At 38.6% G+C, this 19,875-nt stretch overlaps 1 protein-coding gene across 2 annotated transcripts; it reads left to right on the top strand.

The window, feature by feature from the left end:
- Nucleotides 1-6,101: 6,101 nt before the first annotated feature.
- Nucleotides 6,102-19,768, top strand: RB195_003129 (uncharacterized protein; the record flags this gene model as incomplete). 2 transcript variants are annotated; one of them, XM_064200668.1, is made up of 9 exons in its annotated part: nucleotides 7,834-8,066; nucleotides 10,240-10,465; nucleotides 10,528-10,591; nucleotides 14,152-14,285; nucleotides 16,216-16,303; nucleotides 16,361-16,429; nucleotides 16,555-16,758; nucleotides 17,177-17,824; nucleotides 18,204-19,768. In XM_064200668.1, 9 exons carry the CDS (start codon nucleotides 7,834-7,836, stop codon nucleotides 19,766-19,768), a joined length of 3,231 nt encoding a protein of 1,076 aa, XP_064056550.1. The 2 variants fall into 2 exon arrangements, with proteins under 2 accessions (XP_064056549.1, XP_064056550.1); XM_064200669.1 differs by lacking the exons at nucleotides 16,361-16,429; nucleotides 16,555-16,758 and adding an exon at nucleotides 6,102-6,184 and having other exon boundaries at nucleotides 7,755-8,066; nucleotides 16,243-16,303.
- Nucleotides 19,769-19,875: the final 107 nt, after the last annotated feature.

Raw genomic sequence — 19,875 nt, 5'->3', positions numbered from 1 at the left:
AAAGTCGTCACGTCGTGTAATATATAGATGACAGAGTTAACGCTTAGTCGGTATTCGTATCCTGGTTTTTGTTGTGCACAAGCATCCATAACTGAACTGCGGTATAACGGTTGGTTTGCGATCGACCGGATTGTGTCGATATCCAGGAGTTGGGGCAATAAAGCGTATTAAAGCGTATAAGGTTCGCGTAGGCGAAAAACAAGTACAATAATTGGTACTCCGCTGAATAATCCGGTAATGTACTGGTTACTTTAAACGGGTTCTTATTCAAAGACTAGGTCTGACATCTACACCTTCATGTGAACTGACATTTTTTTTCGATCGATCAATTATAAGACCTATGATCCTCAAGGATCAGAGACGATTCAATGTTCGAGAATTTTTTGGAGTGACCCTCTTGAACGTGGCTGGAGGACCATAAACTTTCTAAGTATCCTTTTTCTGGCACAATCATGGAGACCTACCCCTATCTCATGAGAAGTTGCATTCGCATCAAGACAAATTTAAGGTTTCAGAACTACAAAGAAGGGATGTCGAAGACTTTAAAATATGAATTTGGGTATTTTTTCAGGATAGGTAAATCGACTAACGTTCATTTCCGAGTATATATATATATATTTCTTTATTTTTGTTCATTTTCAAATATATTTACGGTTCCAACGGGTAGAAGGATATAGAAACTAGTTTTTTATTATCGCTGTTGAAGCCAACGCGATCCTCAGATATTCCTCTTTTATTTCTAATAAAACGAGACATACTGCGACACATCCATGACTCTTCCCTTCATCCTTTCACTTTTTCCCTCTAGGAAGGCTAGCATGTATTAGGGTGACCTGGAAGTGGTACAGCACTTAAATACTAAGCAGTTAGTGGTGCAAAAAGATGAAAAAGAAAAAAAAAACATCTTAAAACACATTCATCCTCTGGAAAAAGAAACTGCATCGCTAAAAGTCGCGCTGTTCTATACTTCACCGTTGTAGTTGAGTAGTTCGAGAGCGTAAGCGTAAAGTACATACTGCAGGTTGAATGAGGAGGAACATTCATAGCTTTCTTTCAGAATCGTCTGAGCGTCTGAAACTTTAGGTTCTCGATGGTTTTGAAGAAACACTCGAAAGGAATTGTTTTACATGAATCCAGTTCACTACAACCTGTAGCAGTGTGGGTTAATAATTTGTATGCGCCTTCACACAATTGTGAACGAATTGGCCTTATTTTTTCAGTTTCGCTCCCTATAAGAATTACATCGGAATATTTTAGAGACAGACGTTTCGCGTAGCGAGAAACCTTAACGGTCAAAGTTTGTTCTGAGGAACTTAGTTCGCGTGCGGTAGAAAATCTGCAAGCATTTCTTTCGCGTCGACCGCCGCTGGTCTCATGCTTCCTTACTCTTCCTCCTATAGCACGGATCGAGGCGGTGAAATTACGAAATCATGGAGTATTCTTGCAAGAAATTCCATTCATACCCAAACTGCCATAGATCACTAACAGATTGAAAAAATCATTCTGGTAAACTTAATTTTAAAAAAAACTAAAACTATTTGAAGAAAATTTGAAGAAAACTGAAACAAAAACAAAGGAGTTGAGAATACAGTATGTGAGTGCAATTACACCCGGATCGTCTTCAGATGGTGGGGAATCAGTGTCGTGTACGCGTAGATTATTCTGGAATGATCATTATGACTAAGCTAAAAAAAGGTGATTACTCCCTCTCGTTCTTCAGCGTCACGGTGTTTCATTTCTGTTATGCCCTATTTTGTAGCTTCTCATCCTGGCTAAGACATCAACGTACCTAATCGGGCTAACAAGAAGGATCAGCATGTCATCGCAAACCCGACATACAATCAAGCATTGTGATAAATAAGCGAACTGGTTGATCATCTGACACAACTCGTTCTCGCTATGATCGTCATTACTGCGAATCGGCTTACAAACATCCGTCCCTTCGTTTACGATTACGCCACTAGCAGCGGCATCATGAAATTGGCCAACGCCCTTCTCCTGTCATGTGTTCGCTCGATCAAACAACGATGATAATTCATGTTTAAACGATAGTGATTGACACTAGATATCTCCGGGAACTGTAGCTGAAATGGTCCTCATTCTGCACTGAGAAGACGAGGTGCTCGACTCATTGAGGTCTTTGCACGCAAAAGAAGACAGACTAGCTTTTTTTGGATCGAACTCGTCTACAAGAACTGCTAACAATTTTCTATCGCTTCATTTTTTCCAAGCCTATTGAACTCAGGCGACAAATGAGCGTTGGCAAAAAAAGAAGAAATTGTTGTTGGATTCTAAGAAAGCAGAGGATTAAACGATCTGTAATGACGATTAATCCGTCGGACCATTATAGACCTGCTGCTCAATTAAAGAGGTATTTTCTGCCCATTATCGTGAGATTAGTCCTCTGAACAAGTATTTAATAAAACTTAGCAGCTCGCAGTTACAGTCTACTGGAAAGTAACAATAAGTAGACCAAATGAAACATATCTCATTTGTAAGCATATTTAGCTCATCGCTAGCTCGTCATCTTAGAATTTCCACTTCGGAACATTTTCGTGGGGGGAACGACATGACTAATGGCACTGGTATGGACGCTGTACGGTCCTACGGTGGTCCTGGTAGCGAAGGACAGAGCCGATCGACTGAACGCAGCCGTAATTACAAAATAGAGCTAAACAGCCGTCAGCAGGCCTCGACAACTGAAGACCGTACCACATCTATGTCAATCTCCTCGAGCCTGCCGTTTTCCACGATAGGTTTTTCAATTTGGAAGTGAACATGCTACGTATAGTAGGCCACTTCTGGATGGAACTCCTGAGACTCTCCCCACTATTAATGCAACGTAAATCGCCGTAGACCTGGTGATGGCCTGTCTGATTAATACTTTTCAGTCGTGCGGTCAATAGACTTAGCGATTTCTTAACAGAAATGGCAGTGGACATGAATTGAACTCTCTCAGTGTACCGTACATATGCAAAGAAGTTTAGCAGATCATTTCCTTTTTCGCTTTCGCTCATCACTTCTTGGCGGCATAGATGAAATAAATTGATTTTGGTTTTTTTGAAAGTCTAGTTTATCCGGAAATCCCTCAGCTCTGAAGATCCACTCTGATAATTTTATGAAGGGGTTCAGTGTTCAAGGAGTTGATTGCCGAACTTAAAACTGTTGTGAATCAATTTGAGAAAAATATTCCATTTTTCCTCATTTTTTTCTCTTTCTTTATCTTTTTAAAGTTTTATGTAGTTATAAATAAGTCGTTAAAGGTCCCTTCAAAAATAGTGTATACATAGACGAATGTGTATTTACGAACAACTTTCAAACATACAAACGTAAAGGCCACAAGTAGGATGAGAAGAATTCCTCCTTTTTCATCGCTCATTTGTTTCGAAAGCTGGGTAGTTTCGGAAAAAATCTAAACTGACGAAAAAAAATCATGTATTAAGTTGTATTATGCTTACATCTAAATGTAAGCCTGAATATAGTATAGGACCACTTAATTTGGTGTACAGCGTGACTTACGAATGCCTGTTTGGAAATTAACGTAACGTTGGTAGGTAGAGGAGGGTCTTTAGTTTTTTAGAAGTCGACATGTATTTCTTTCGGGAATTCGAAAGCGACGGAAAATGCGAGTGGAGAGGAAACCGTTCATTGTTTCTAGCCTGGAGGATTACGAGTGTTTTTTCGTCGTAAGACCTTCGGGTCAACATTTTTACTTTTGTATGATTTCGTTCGCTCTCCGAATCGTGTTCTATTTACATACGTAAATACGACCACACAAGGTTTGGATTCGTGCCCGTCTACTGGTTAATGGCGTCGAGCTTTTTAGCATAACAAGTACGGGCACGGATCCAAATCCCGAATTGTGTATAGTTAGTTCATCGCCTAGTGTTAGAGATCGTTTGAAAGGTTCATAAGCTCTTGTACTTTCTTGTTCTGAACGATTCCCTCTTAACGACGGCGACTTTGTTTCTTGCGTCATCTACTGTGCATATAGCTTGCATCGACGATGTATTCAATTAGGGCAAAAGAAATTTGTGAGAAAAACACGCTGCCCGTATCGTATTTAACAGACTTGAATGGTTGAACCAAATACGAAAGTCTCACTAAGGACGAGAACATGTTTCGTTGACCAGGATCGCTATCACTTGAGTTTATAGTTAATTTCAGTAGTGATGTGATGTATAGACGGTATATTTGTGTAGCCGTCACATTTACGATTTTCACCTTGATCTCCTTCGCACTAGCTGTTCTTTGACTTGATTTGTTCTAGCCATCGCCAGTAATACTTCCGTCTGTCCCGATCGTGTGGCAAGAGGCGTCCAGCGGTTTCTCCTATCGCCTGGGACACGAAGACAATAAAATTCCCCTTTCAAAGATTTCGTAAAGAAGTCTTACTTTAATTAACCCTAATTTCTAAGAATATATATCTGAATCCTAAAGAATTTCAAATTGTTTCCGCAAGTCCTTGCTTTCCCTTCTTACAAGCAGCTTCGCTATAGCCAAGAAGTTGAACTAATACGAGCAAAAAATCCCAACTTTTTCTCCTGAAACGATACATTTCTAGTTGATTGCAACCATTAATCCAATTAGTTATAAGATTAGTGTTAATAGTTTAATTATAGTAAATAGTAAGTAATTTTATGTATAAGCACTATCCATGGAAAGTTGTACAAAAAACACCATTGATTGGTAAATGAAAAGAAGATGAACGAGAATAGTAGATTGAGTGATGAGAAACGAACAGAATTCACAATAAATCTGGAGCAAAATCTTCCTAAGTGTCGCTACTTCTTTTTTTTTTCTTTCCAACGTTTCGAAAAAAAACATGTTTTGTTGTAAGAAACACAAGAAATACACAAACAAAAGATGTGTATGAGAAAAACATGAAAATCACTATATGTTTGTACACCTTTTATGCATAGTTCCGCTGTGTCCCAAAAAAAAATACTATGTCATATAATCAAATACAATAAAGCTAATTTCTTTATCACATTTATTATCCTATTTCATTTCTTTGTGAATATTATCGTACTTTTTTCCATCCATAATGCTCTGATTATTTGCTTGACGACCATTTCCTATTTCCTCTTCCACTTTTTATTTTGCGCCGACAGGAAGAAACGCCGGAGGAGGCGCCGTTTGCTTTTTCCTTTTTACAGAGGTTGAAGGTTTCCAACCAAACGACTTACATGTATTTCCAAATTTATAATGGGAGATTTTTGTACGGCTGGAAAATTCCAACAATAATACAAAAAATATCAAAACGATTGTTTTATTCAAGAGGACTATTTTTTGGATTTAGTAGTAGGAATCATGCGAATAAGCATGCCGGCTTTGAAAACCAAAAGCAGCTCGTCCATATTTTCTTGTTCTTATGTTTCTCCTAAGCTTTTCAACAAGTTCTAATCCATGAAACACCTCTTTGGATTTTTTTTCCATTTCGTTATAAGCATCTATCTTTAGACATTATCATATGTTTAATTTCTTAAGGCGATTCGGAAAACGAAATTAGGGGAAAGTGTGTTAATAGCAGGCCGGCGAATGGAGGGAGCTGTTATCTGGAAGATGTAATAAACATGAATCTCGCATTGGAACAGTCACGGAAATGTCAGCGCTAATGTTGTTCGAATCTTTGTAGATAACATCGTAAATTGTTTGAGATCCGTAGCTGATCTGCTAAACTGAAGGGCTGTAAATTATAGTAAAAGCATCCGGTCTTCGGCATTCATTATGACGAACAAGTTGCCATAACAAACAACCGTAACTCGTCCTCAGCTTTGTTGATCCTATACGGGACGGGTTCATAAACATTCTATGCCGATCCTATCCTAGGGGTAGCACTAGGTCTGGAGAGATTCGGAGAAAATCGCTGACTCAACGTTTTGTTGTCGGCTTTTTTTTCGAAACGAGACGCAAGGCGTTGTCTTCGATTCACTTGATAGAAAATTCACTTTTCATGGGAATCCCCTGATTCGGTTGATGTCGAATAAATGCCGAATATGGTCGACGAATTCATAACTGTCAATAGGTGTGAAAGATTCGTTGACCGTTATGATCTAGTCCAGAAAAAGTGATCTTTATGTATTCAATCGTGACCTCATATGGAACCTGATCCGCTCGATTCCGAAGAGGAGGAGGAGGAAGAGGAGGAGGAAGAGAAAGAGGAGTCGTCGTGTTCTTTTCAGTACATGACTGTTACTCTCGTTGGCCTTGATCCGGCTTTAGAATTAAAATATATGGAAAAATAGAGTAGAAAGTTATATATATATATATATATATATATATATATATATATATATATATGTCCTTCATAGATTTCCATTTCTCATGGAGTTTTTCGTGATTTTTTTTTCTAAGTAAGAATAAAGTTTGGATAGTGGTTTGCCACTACTCGCATGAAATTATCCGAAACTTTTGCTTTCCATTAGAAATCTGTCCGCTACTCCACTGTTTGACCCCTCTTCATGGGCTAATCTACTTCGGAGAAAAAACCTCTGTGAGAATGCCGATAATACAGTCAATCACGTGAACAGCCAAAAAGTGAGGGAAAGTGACGTGAAAGTATTACACAAATGTTTCTCTGTGTTTGCGGCGCATTTCCTCGTATTTTCTCGCTTTTTTTCTTCTTAAATAGAAACAGAACTCGGTAATTTCTCTATGCGCGGGAAGAATCTTTACTTAGCTCTCAAATTTCTTTTTGAATACGATTTCGCTGTCCTTATTACTGGTTTTTTTTCTGGACAGTAATGTCGTCGTTGTTTGTGTTGAACCTACATTGCGGAATGAACTCGGTCAGCGAATTTACTCATTTTTTATGGCCTATTTCACGCATGTGAGATCGCTTGTAACCTCTTTCTGTGACGTACTGCTGTTCCTGCGAGCCCCTCATTTCACTAAGATTATTAGCACATCCTTGTTGCTTTCCGGAACAGCCGACTATGCTTGTGCGCTCAGCTCAATTTCGAAGAAGTTCACGGTTGATCTAGTAAATTTCACTGAACAGGTTTTAGCGGCAATAACTTGCATCTTCTTAGAAATTAGAGAAAGTTTTTGCTCTAAGGTTAAAACTACTAAACTTTTATGCTTCTTCTGTCATCCCCAAATTTGAAAATGAAATTTGTTGAAATTTTGTCGTGTTTTCATCGAGTGTTGTGACTCGAGAATGTTAAATGGATTCAACAGTTTGATTTAATTCCGGTCTTTGTTCTCAAAACACTACTAATAAAAAATTTTGTGTTAACTTTTGTGGGTGATTTTGTGGCGGTTTACTGGACAGCTCAAAAAAAGGCTAAGAAGTTTGAAAGCAGAAATAATGCATGTGTTTTATAAGTGTACATGTATGTAGCGCTGAACAAATAGTTAACTCTTACTTTTGGGATAGTTTTTGAGGAACTCAAAATGTCCTCCTACTACGCATGCTGGCGCTGTCACAGGAGACTGCGGGAGGGGCGACATGATGACGATGTGAGCGGTTTTCTTCACGCATTAGTGTCACACACTGCTTTGCCCTCATTCAGCCAGAGTTTGCAGAAGTAGCAGCAACTTTTCGTCGTCCCGTTGTTGTGTGCAGCAACCGTATCTTGATCCAGTTCCCGTTAGCCGAAGCCGTTTGCTGGTGCTGCGTTCGTCTAGCTCGTTGGTTCAACCACTCCGTACACGACCACCATCCCCTTCTGACTAGTAATAGTCGACGAAAGACCACGCCCATATAGAGAGAGCTCCCTTGGGCGTCCATCCCGCTGCTACCCGTTCAGTCTCCTCGACGATTCCTGGTCGACTTTCCGTCTCCTCGCAGTCAACAACTACTTTTCGAGGCTCTTTGATGCTATCACAATGATTTCGTTACTGTTGATACTGGCCGCTCTATGGCCACAGTTCGAAGCTGTACCCAGCTATACAGTACCAGGGCCTCAGCAACCGTATAGTGCAGCGGCGCCTACCTCTGGTGCAGCAATTTTTCATTTCAAACAACCCGATGATCTGAAACATGTCGCCTATCAGGCGTTCCCTCTCGACGATACTGCTGGACCATTTTCGCTACCTGACGTCTCAGATTCATTGAAAACGTGGGTTCTTTTTTCCTGTGCTCAGAACCAGGGTTTATTTCCTTGAATTTTACAATATTTTCTGAATTTGCTCTCGTTTTCCCTGGATTTCTGCGGCGATCGGCTTTTTCTTCGTACAGTTTGTTCTCAAGGGAGAAATTTATGGGCGAGTATGCAAGAGTAGCCAGTTCTACTATTCAGTAGTGAATGTTGCCCTGTCTATAAAAACTATCTGAGTCTATAATAGATCGGCAATGAAGAAGCCAATGTAGAGAAAATCTTTACGAATTGATGTCTCTTTTTGAGTTTTCTGAGCGTCATAAACGAAGGTATTTCAATTTCTCTAAAATTTCAACTTTATTTTAGTTCCTAGCTTCTATTTCTAGTTTTAGACACACCTGACATTCTTAATCAAAGCGATATTTTTTTTTTGCTACAATCGCGATCATAGCAATTCCCATGTACCAGTAATAGGACGTTTTAGGATTATTCTGCCGAAAACTCCTTCCCTTATTTAGGTCATCGATGTTCGGTTAAGCGATTTTAATTAAAAATCTCCTAATTACCATGTAACTCTCAGTTCTTCTATCCCATAACCTACTTCTGCTTCGATCTAATCAAAATTCTTCTAAAGGTCGGTCGATCGGTATTTTCCTATTCGTGTGATCGTATTCGAAGATGTACGTGTTTTAATTATGGGAAGGACAAAAGATTAGTCTAGTTCCATTATTCTCACACTAAAAGGCCTTTTAAATTGTTTAATCGTTGTAACTTGGTCTAATTAGTCTGTATTTGCTCCTTTTTGAAAGTGTTTTTCCTTTTCTCAAAAGGAAATTGTTCCCAATTTCTCTCCGGTTGTTACGTGTTTCGATGACTTTTTCGATAACGATTTTGATGACTATGTTTCTTTATTTTTGTTGTGTATTTAATTTCTTACTTAGAATAGCGTTGAGAGGATGGGTCTATACAACATAAATATTTTTTTATTGTGATACGGAGTGATTTTTCTTCGGTTTGTTAGGAGCTGAGTCTCGATGGAGGTTCCTAGTGATATACGTTTGCTCTGTATCATTAGTTCTTTGCTGCCTCATTACATCTACATTACGGTTTCAGGATTATCGCATGTTGCACTACATGCATACATTTATTTATCTATTCATAGTTACATACTTATTTTTATTTCTTTATTTGCAGAAATAATTCACTTTCTTCTAAAATTATATTTCTTCGCCTTTCCTTTTTATTTCTCTTCTGAAACGGCAGGCGTCCCAATAGCACTACTTGTATTCGGGATTATTATATTATTTGTAAATAGAATACTAGGATATAAGTTGAGAAGGGTAATTCATGCAATCCTCATAGTCAAACGAAAAATTCTGAGAGAACAAGACCCCAAAAAATTGTCTTTTTATGAAACCGCAAGCGAAAGAAAGCGTGCTAGATTTTTGAACACAAATACATTGTATTCTTGAGTGTTGTTTTATTTCCATGGTTTCCTGCTTGCGTTTTACGTTTCTTTCGAAGGAGTTTTTTTTTCTAAATTAGTCATGTTTTATAATTTTTCTTTCCGATAGGTCTTGCGTGTGCCCCTGTCGTCATACAGCTTTTCATACTTTCAAAATACTGACCTCCGGTGTTTTTAAAGCTTATACTGCTCTCATATAATGGAAAACTACCAAGGAGAACTATATGAATCATTTTCCATCCGAGAATCCATGTTCTAGTTTTAGGCAGAGCTGAAAATATTAGCACTAGTATTATTATAATTCTTGACGTTACTGTTACTGATGACATTGAATGCTCTACTAAGATCGAATGCTTGTTAAATTTGTGGAAGCTGTGCTGTCTTCCGTTTGCCTACCATATTCCGGTTTTTCAACATTTCTTTTATTTTTATGTGGGGAACGAACTATTTGTCGCTGCGAACTCTCATTAGCTATAGTCTTCATTTAAAACTTCTGTAATTTGAATATGATTAATATAATGTGATGTTTATGTAATTAACTAAAATATAATGTATAATTTTCCGTTCCGTGATAGCTCAACTTGGTCCATAAAGATATTGAGACCCATCTTTCTTTTACCTGAATTAAAGTTGAAATTAAAAAGTCTAAGTGCTATAAAGCATTGAACTATGAATATAAAAATAAGAGAATAAAACATTAATAAAGTAATAAATGAACCTTGTTTTCAGCGCATCTGGAGATGCTAATCCGTCAAAACGTCATTCAGTAGCGTTTATCACACCATTACCTCACAAAGATGCTAACTCCTCCAAAGGTCAAAGAGTTCCGTTTGTACCGGATGAGCCTGAACTCCCACCAGGTAGCACTCTGAGAAAGGCACCGCTATGGATCGAACACATCCCGACAAAATCCAAACATAAATTCACCATTAATAATCTCGGACAATCTCAATTGGTAAGTTTTTAACGTTGTTATTCAGGAAGAAAAGAATTCTAACGTTACATCGTATAATTTAGGTGATGGAACAATTTTATAAGGGTTCTAATGGAGGGAAACCCTATGTGACTCCTTCACCTGATGGTGAGATTTTTCCATATTTTTGTATAAGAATCGTTTTTTACGCAGTTTTATTTGCATCCATGAAACCAATGGAAGTTTTTGTTGACTGTTTTTTCCGCTGAGCTTTGATGTGTGTGGAATTGAACATTATGAAAAGCCCATGTGATTGTTTTATGTATTACACTGTCTGTTTTTGTTTACAAATATTGGAAAAAAACGCGAATTGAAAGCCTGAAATGGTTTTATTAGTCTTCTATATTTTATTTTTCCTGATTATTTTCTAAACGGAACGGACGGATGTAACCTAGAGGTATTAGTTCCCCACCACAGCGTCGATGGTTCAAAACTGGGAAATATCGCGCAAAAAATTTTAATCCATCCGTGTTCGATGAGTTGGTACAGCAAACTTGTTTGGTACGATTTGGACATTCCATGATGCGGCTGTTCTCCAACGCAAGCCTACGTAGAAACAGTGTACCCCTGCGAAAAACTTCTGCGATTTCAAACAGAAGACGAATCCGTTGACGCATTCCAAAAGAATTGATCAGCACCTACCATTCTATCGATTTTTTTAAACTATTTTCCAGGAGCTAGGGTGCAGTTTCTCCGGTTTCAAGTTTCATTATTCTATTTTTATTTTTTTTTACTTTTCTATATTATTTTATATATTTATCACTATATTTTATTTTTATTATTGATTCTATTTTTGCTTGCTAACAGCCCTTTCTATTCAAAATAAAATCCCTGAAGTTTTCTGACAGAAACAACATATCTCATTTAGACTGTCCTACTTTATGGATTTTTGTAAAAGAGGTCTAGGGCTCGTAACCTGCATACTTGATCCTCAGAAGAGTAGATACGTTAAAAACGAAGATTTTATTTATTTATTTGTTATTATTTTGCTTGTTATCTATTATTATCTTTATTTTGTTATTTATTTTTATTTCCTTATTGTCACGTGTTTTTTTCAATCGTGCTGTGCAAAATTATTTAGAGAATTGATTTTCTGGAACTCGATCACTCGTTGTGGGACCTAGTCGTTTTTCGGATTTTCAGTTCTAAAGCGGATATGTGCCCGTATTTCCGCATATTTCCCGTATTGATGCGTCGATCCGTACGCAAATTTTTATTGGATTGTAGTATATCTAGTCTGGTCGAATTTATTCGAAGGATTGCGTTTATCCAGTCAGATAAATGATACTGGATTCGGGCCTAGGTCGAGACTCTCCCTCCGTCACTTGAGTATTGTCTGTTGCTTTTTTGGGCACCTAAGATTGTCCAAGTAACCTCATTCCGCAACAAACAATTACGATACTTGAGTATAATTAACGAGAATGTACATAGATTGATCTCTGTCCGGATTTCTGTTCTAACTTTCACGGTATCGTGAAGAAACAGGAAATCCATTCATACGTACTGAACGTTTCAATTAGTGTGTACCCGTAAGATTAGTCCTGTTTTAAGAGCCCGTCGAGAGTTATATCATTACGGTGGTCTTTACGTGACGATTCGATGACCACACAACCTGTTTCGGGAGTAATTTCGTTAAAGGATTCTGGATGTTCGCGGCAGAAAACGTTAATTTCTTCTTGATCAGCGAAAATCTGTTTAGTGTGATGGTTTTTGCCGCTTCATGTCTGGTCACCACTCTAGAACGATGCTAAGTCGCAAAAATATGAGGGTTTGCGGAAAGTGATACCATTTTTTTTAACAAAGCGAAAGAGGATAGCTTATAGATTGATGTTCATTCTCAATCAATAATGTATTGGTCCTTACTATCGATGACATTCTGCCATTTAATCCGTAGGTGTGGATCAAACCGATAAAAATACTTTTCGATCGAAAAAAGAGAAGAATTGAAATCTCACACGTACGAACGAGATCACTTTCCATATGCACTTTTCCAGTAGTTTATACGGAAAGATTATTCTGTGGACGAAAAAATAAACCACACTTACGAAATTGTAAAAAACCTCTCCAAAAAAACCGTTTTCTGAAAATTGACGGTTTTTTGCCAGAAGTATAATGAACACAAAAAAAAAGAATGTTTCACAAAATGATTATATTTCTTTATGGTTATTTCCGACCCTCTAACAAAGTTCAACACTTTTTGTTCAACGCTTTGCATTCGTTCTGTATTTAGTTTATCTGCAAATTTATTTGACCTTTCAATCAGTTACGTGTTCATAGCATAGCAAATCTTGTTTCTATAGTTAAATGTCTCCAAAAAAACAAATTTGGGAAAAAAAAAACCTTTGCTGGTTGAAACAGCAACGAAAATAAGAATAAAAATACGCTCAGAAAGAAAGGAAAGAATTTGTTAGCACGTTTTGTAGCGTGGATATTAGAAAGCCTGATTCTTACTTTTTTTAAAACCAAATCATAATAAGACAGTATTGTCTACAAAAAATCGGTAAAGTTTGACATTTGGCGATATCGATGGAATGAAATGGAAGAAATGTGAAGTTATTGCTGTTATGTTCCATCGTGATTATTAAACTTGAACATAGTATCCAGAACATGAAATTTAGCTAGGAGTTGAGATTTTTTCTCACAAAAAAAATTAGCTCAAGTTCTTTCCTGACTATATCTCTGTCGCGTTTTTAATCGTGTTTTTACTTACTTTAAGATGATTTCATCCACTTTTCCTTGTGACGCGATACCAAGAAAAAAAAAACTCCTAAACACTGACAATAGATGCCATTACTTTCCATCATTCCTTTTTTGGATAGCGATGATTTCCAAAAACGTATTTCCTTTAGGCAAAACGTTAACGGCTATGGAAAAATTTGATATCTTCTTCTTTTTTTCTCGCTTCGAAGACTCTAATTTTTCTCTTTTTTTCAAAGTGCAAAAGTGACTTTTCATGGAAATTGTTTTTCACTAGTATTTTTTTAAACCAAAAGAAATTCATTTTATTTGCAGTAGTTTCTAAGCAGAAAAGAAACCTTAACAATCCCATGAATATCCGTTCAAGATTCTTCAGGAATCGGAAGTTTCGTTGTATCCGGATATTCGTAGATGCACTTCACTTTTTTTTCTAACGACGTTTAGGACGACCACATAAATTTTTATATTGTTTCGAACTGTACATAGACAACCTATGAATTGGGGTATCGGCGGAAATAAAAAGTTGTGAATTGGTTTGAAAAATTAGAGGTCACGTTTGGATGCGCGAATTATAGATGACTGGCTGTGTAATAATGTATTATGCATGAAGTCCCTTTGGCTAAGGAGAAATTGTCGACATTTTTCGTAACTTGTCGGAATATACTCGGAGGAAACTGAAGGAAATTTTTCTTGGATGAAGAGAAGATAAATGCTCATTTATTATCAGTTCAGAAATGTTCAGAAAGCATTTATCTTCTCTAATGCGATGAGGATGTTATGCAGTATCTTGTGAGCGTTGTACAGCATTGTGTCCACCATGTTAGCCGGCTTATCTCTTCTGGATAACGACTGAATATAAACTCGTTTGCTGTAGTTGCTATCGCGCTATTCCCTCTACTGGTTTTGTCAATACTGACAGCAGAAATCTTCCGAAGAGGGTTTACTCATCAGTAAATCTTGTTTTTTTGCAGAGGAAGTGACATCAACGGAAAAAGTCAAAGTGAATAGTCGGGAAACGAAGGAAATCGTCGAGAAGATCATCAAACAAGAGTTGAATAGAGCGAAAGTTGCCAAGTTCGGGAAATCAGCAGGCGGCGGATACAACGTGAGTGGACTTGCTACGCTTTTTTTTTTTTGAAGTAGGGAGATGAAAAAGAGAAAAAAAGTTTTCTAAAAGAACCATTATTACATTAAAAAAAACTATCGTAATTATTAATGAATTTAGAATAGGATGGGGTCAAAGACAAATTTGAAAGATGAATTTCGAAGATTTTTAAAATGTGATATATACAAGTTTAGTGAGTTTTCTATAAAATATTTCTTTTTCACAGTCTTATAATGTAAGTAGGAGTTCACTAATGTATAACAACGGGATTACTTTGATAACGCCAATAATAATAAAACAGAAATGTTACCATTACCATTAGATTTTCCCGTTAGTACTGAGAAATATTAATGAGATACAAAAGAAATTCAGAAATGTCAGTCCTCGTTTTCCTCGTTTTGGATTAGTGCTATATCATTAGAGACCAAACCATAGGTAATATTGGTTTTTTTAAAATTTAATCTCGTGCACAGAAAAAGAGTTTAGCGTTTTATAACATTCAATTTGAATGAGCATTTCGTTTTCTACTAGATAGTGTTTGATTTTTTACACTGATTTTTTTAAAATTTTTGGGTCAAATTCCCAAATATTTCATTGAGATACTGTGCATAACTTGTAGCATAGATTTTAGCCTACTAGTAAGTATTATCCGGATCTTTATTCTAGTTTTGTTTTGCTGAATAAACCTCATCGAAGAAAATTAATCGGAATATACGAGGTGGAACAAAAAAAAACGGAGCAAAAAGCCAGTTAAGAATGTGGTGTCAACAACTTTGAAGTGGCTTTTCGATGATCGCTTTTGACGATCTTAATTCGACAGCGATAAAGTTTATTCGTTAGCATCTACTACGATAAAATCTCACTCTCATCCACGTCAATTAGAAAATAAACGAATCCAGACGAATCCAGAGAATCAAATTCACATTCCTGGGGGAAAAAGCATTGGAACGGACATTTGGAATTGTTTCGTTCACGTTCTTGTTTAAGCTGGCCACCCAAACTAGCATCGTATTGAAAAAGCGCATTATCTTGAAGCTTGAATGTCTGCACTGTTCGTTTTTTTCGAGTCGAAGCTTTTTTATTTCGTTGAACGTTTGTTTCGAACGCAAGGGATTTGCACTTGTCCACGTTAGTTCGACGGTATTTTCTCTTTACATCGCTCGTCCAGTTCTTAATGCTACTTCTTATGCATGTGCTTTGTCAAATTGATGATGTGTTCTCAGCAGGGACATCTGGATGGAAATTTCACATACGAATTTTTCCATTCTTTTTGAGGGAGATGGAAAGGAACAAAATTCTTCGTGGTCTTTTTTTGTTGTTTTGAAGTGCTCGGACATAGTCTCGCTTCCTAATGAAACGAACACTCGAGGTTTTTTTTTAAATTAATAAATGGCGTCAATATCCTCGAAAATGGCAACGTGACCTCACTAAATTAGTTTCAGATATTGAAATGGAAAACTAAAAGTAAAACTAGTTTGAGATTAATAAACGAAATGATTCTCGTTAAATAAGCACAAAATTCACACAGATATTTAAATCCAAGATTGGTAATGATGAATTAAAATGATACAAATTGTTAATGGAACGCGACGGTGGCTGTGATTGTCCCGCCCTCAATCAATATCGATCAAAATGAGATCGAAAAATAGTAGATTACATGTAAAAATGGATCAGAGTGACCTAACTTGGTGTCAAGTGAAACGAGAGTTCCATAAAATATTTGAAATTTTGATTTTAGACCTTATAGTCAGTTAAGAGCTGTGGCAAAATGCAAGGGTCGTCACTAAGGTGCAAATTTCTGTGGTGATTTAAGGGAAGAATAATTGAAAAGAAAAAACAGAAATAGAAGGGAAAGTTCCTAATGCACGTGTGTAATAAAAGTGGAAGAGACGGCTCATATTAGCATAAATAGAGCAAATTGAATTTTCAGATACAGATCTCTCAAACAATATTTCAGGAAAATGTCAGTGGCGGTAGCGCTTCACGACCAACTGTTGAACAAAGTGGATATTCTGGAGGTGATTTCACTCACTAATTTTGAAACCATAACTTTTTGCTTCACTAATCAGCTTCAGAAAACAGAGCAATAATTGATTGGTCTGAGAATAACAACAAACTGGACGAATTTCCAAACGGATATGATGGTATGGAACTGTTAAAGTTAACATTGTAATCAATAACAGGAACGTCATCTTTTTTGTAGTTATTATTATTAATCAACTATTTATTTTAACCGTATTTTTGAAATTCCTAACAAAAACCGTTGAAGGTTTGTCTGCTCTACCCGAACCAAACGTTCCTAACAGCGTGTTGACTAATCGAATAATCGAAGAACTTACCACCATTCAACCTCCTACGGCTTATTCCATAACACCTCCATACGCACCACCTACCACACGAATTTTTACGACAATGACGTCTACAACTCCGCCCTATGTTTTCCTATCGACGCCTTATCATTGTGGTACATCAGGTTGTCCGTCTACATATTAACAAAATTACTAGCCTACAAAATTAAAGTGTGATTTACTTATGTGTACTACTTATTTGATAATTCTTGAATGTATGTGACAGGTTTTTCCACAGAAAATTCAAAAAAAAAAGAACAAGTCCCGTCATACGGTCTACGCTTTGCTGTTGTTGGTGGCGACGACGGCTATCAGTTATGGCAGTTTCATGTGTGATAGTCCCTGACTATGGTTGATGGCGATGATGAAGTGGGTTAGATGAGTACTTCAACCACAAGGACAACTTGTAAAAGTGTATTGAAAGTAGTTTCCGCGACTCCAAGCCACCAACAGCTCAAAGTATTGCACCACAGATGGAGATTTGCTTTATAGAAAGAATTTTTTTTACACCAGATATGGACTGCTGTAATGACTTCTTTTCAGATTCTGCTGCTGCTGGTCCGACTGCAAGCTCACAAGCAAATACACCTCGTACTGTGGAATATCCGTTGCCAAAAAGCGTTGACGGTTCGGTAACAGGTCATATGAACGGATGCGTACCGTGTTCTGAATCTGCTAATGCACCAGCTCCACCGGCTACACTTGCACCAATGATACCACTTCCGTCACTACCAAAAGAATCACCGGTTGCACCTCCTTCTCTTCCTAACCATACACCACTTAATCCAGCACCTTACGAACAGCCAAGTACACATCCCGGATCCGTTCCTAATGCGATTCCACCAGCACCTGTACCTGCACCAACACCATCTGAGAATATAGCTCCTCCACCACAATCCACGAGCGCAAAAGCGATAGAGGTGGGTGCGGCAACTATGCCGGCTCCTGGAGAGCGGGAGTACTCGCAACAGTCGCATGAAAGTCCTGCTCCGGCTCCTTCATCACCTCCTCTTCCACCTCCTGATTCTTCCCTACCTGCTGTAGCATTACCACCTTCTGAGCCTGTAGCTCTGCCTAGTCCCGCACCGACAGAGCTCATTGCTTCTGAGCCAGCTCCATCCGTTCCAGATCCTGCATCAGCTATCGAAGGGGGGAATGGGAGCGAAGCAGTCGCCAACGGCTACGAAAAAAGTGAGGTCGCACTAGTGGATTTGTTATTCTCACCTTTCAAACCACTTTGAGAGAATAGCTTCCTAGAAGTCAAGTAACTCTGGAGAAATGGAGAAAATGTCTTTTACGCTCTTGGATGGTTGCTTTGAACTAAAAACATCTACTTGAGTTCTGATTTTTAGTCTTTAATTCCTAAGTAGATGATCACAGCAAACGTTTTGTAGTAAGAGACGGTAATTCACTTCTGATACGAACGTAATTGGTTATGCCTGCCTTGCATGGAACGATTTCTTGAAAGTACTCCTTGAAACATCTTATATCTATCCCATGTTATTGATGCTATATTCTTGAGTTCTCATGAATATTGTTCCATTCACGTTTTTAAGTCTTTTTATTTCAGCTGAACCTGCTCCAGCACTCATACCTACCCCTGCAGTGGAGCCTGTACCTGCCCCTCCTCCTGTAGTGGGGCCTGCGCCAGCACCCACTCCTGCGGTAGAGTCTGCACTTACGTCTGCTCAGACAGTGGGCACTGCAGCTCCATCTACTCCTGCAGTGGAGCCTGCATCTGGACCTACTCCTGCAGTGGAACCTGCACTTGGACCTGCTCCTGTATCAGAACCTGCACCTTTACCTACACCTGTCGAAACGGTTCCTTTGCCTGAACCACCTGCCCCACAGGTAGAACTTCCTCTTCCGTCTGTTTCTGCTCCAGAACCTGCAGCGGTTGTAGTGAAACCGTACTCCGAAAAAGTAGGAACTGCACCTTCTCCCACTGACCCTGCTCCTGCTTCTGCCGAACCAGTAGATGCTGGGAATACCATAGAACAATTACCGCCGTTGGCACCAGCCCCTTCTCCTTCTGAAGAGCTGTCACCTGTAGCACCTGTAGAGCATGTGTCTGCACCAGTGGAACCCCAACCTGCACCCACATCTATCCAAACAACGCAAGTAGTTATCCCAGTAGAACAACCAGCACCTCCTGCACCTAAAGATAAAGAGTACGAATCAGTAGAAACAGATTCAGCTTCAATTCCACCACTATTAAATCCAGCTCCTGCTGTTTCAGGAACTATTCCTGCAAGTAGCGGTTATTCAAACAGAGATGCATCCCCAAGTCCACCTCCACCTGCTCCTTCACCACCACAAACAGCAGCTCCAGCACCGTCATCAAGCTACGAAAAACCTCAAACACCCTCGTCGAGCTACGAGAAACCTCCAACGTCCCAACCTCTCGAACCGGCTTCAGTTTCAGTTCCAGAAAAAACCGCCCCAGCTTTCGTGCAAACATCTTCTACATCTGCCGAGAGCAGCTATTCTAACCTTGAAGGGGACCATTCAGAAGCAGAAGTTCCTCGTGTCCCAGTCCCTGTTCCAGCGCCTGCATACAAGGAAGTAGAGCCTTCACCAGAACCGTCGGCTAACATCGAGTCTATAGAATCTGGATCTGAAGTGGCTCCACCCAGTCCTTCTGGATCTCTTCAATCCTCAGGCGGCTACGAGAGTTCTTCGTCTAATTCCGCTGCAACTGCAAGTTCTAATGTCAATAGCGGAAGCAGTTCTTCATCTTCCTCCTACTCTTCAAGCGCCGAAGTTTCCGCTCCACAATCAACGTCTGGCGACTCATACAAATCAGGTTCTGTTGGGAGCGAATCTGCAGCACCATCGGCTCCATCTTCTCCTGAAGAACCGATAAATAATGCACAATACATAAACGAATCACCAAAGGGATCTAATGAGCAGTCCTATAAGGAAACATCAGACAAGGTTTCGTATGTGCCAGAAGCTTCACCTTCATTGCCAGAAGTACCTGAAGAATCACCACCTCAAGAACCACCTCAAGAATCTATACCCGGACATCCTGCTGAATCGAGCTATACCAATCTTGAGGAGGATCACGTTGAAAATAAAGGACCTGTAACTATTATCGACACCGAGAATAATAATGTGCCTGCCAGTGGGTGAGTTGAAGAGAAGTCCTTCAGGAGAATCTAGAGTACATCTTTTGAAGCGGATAACAATTAAAACACCCAACATAATAGATTTAGATTAGACTCCATCTAATGATAATG

This window comes from Necator americanus, chromosome IV (assembly GCF_031761385.1).
Source record: "Necator americanus strain Aroian chromosome IV, whole genome shotgun sequence".
In the NCBI taxonomy this organism is placed as follows: Eukaryota; Metazoa; Nematoda; class Chromadorea; order Rhabditida; family Ancylostomatidae; genus Necator; species Necator americanus.
Note: the sequence above shows the minus strand (reverse complement) of the source record. Positions and strands in the feature narration are given on the sequence as shown.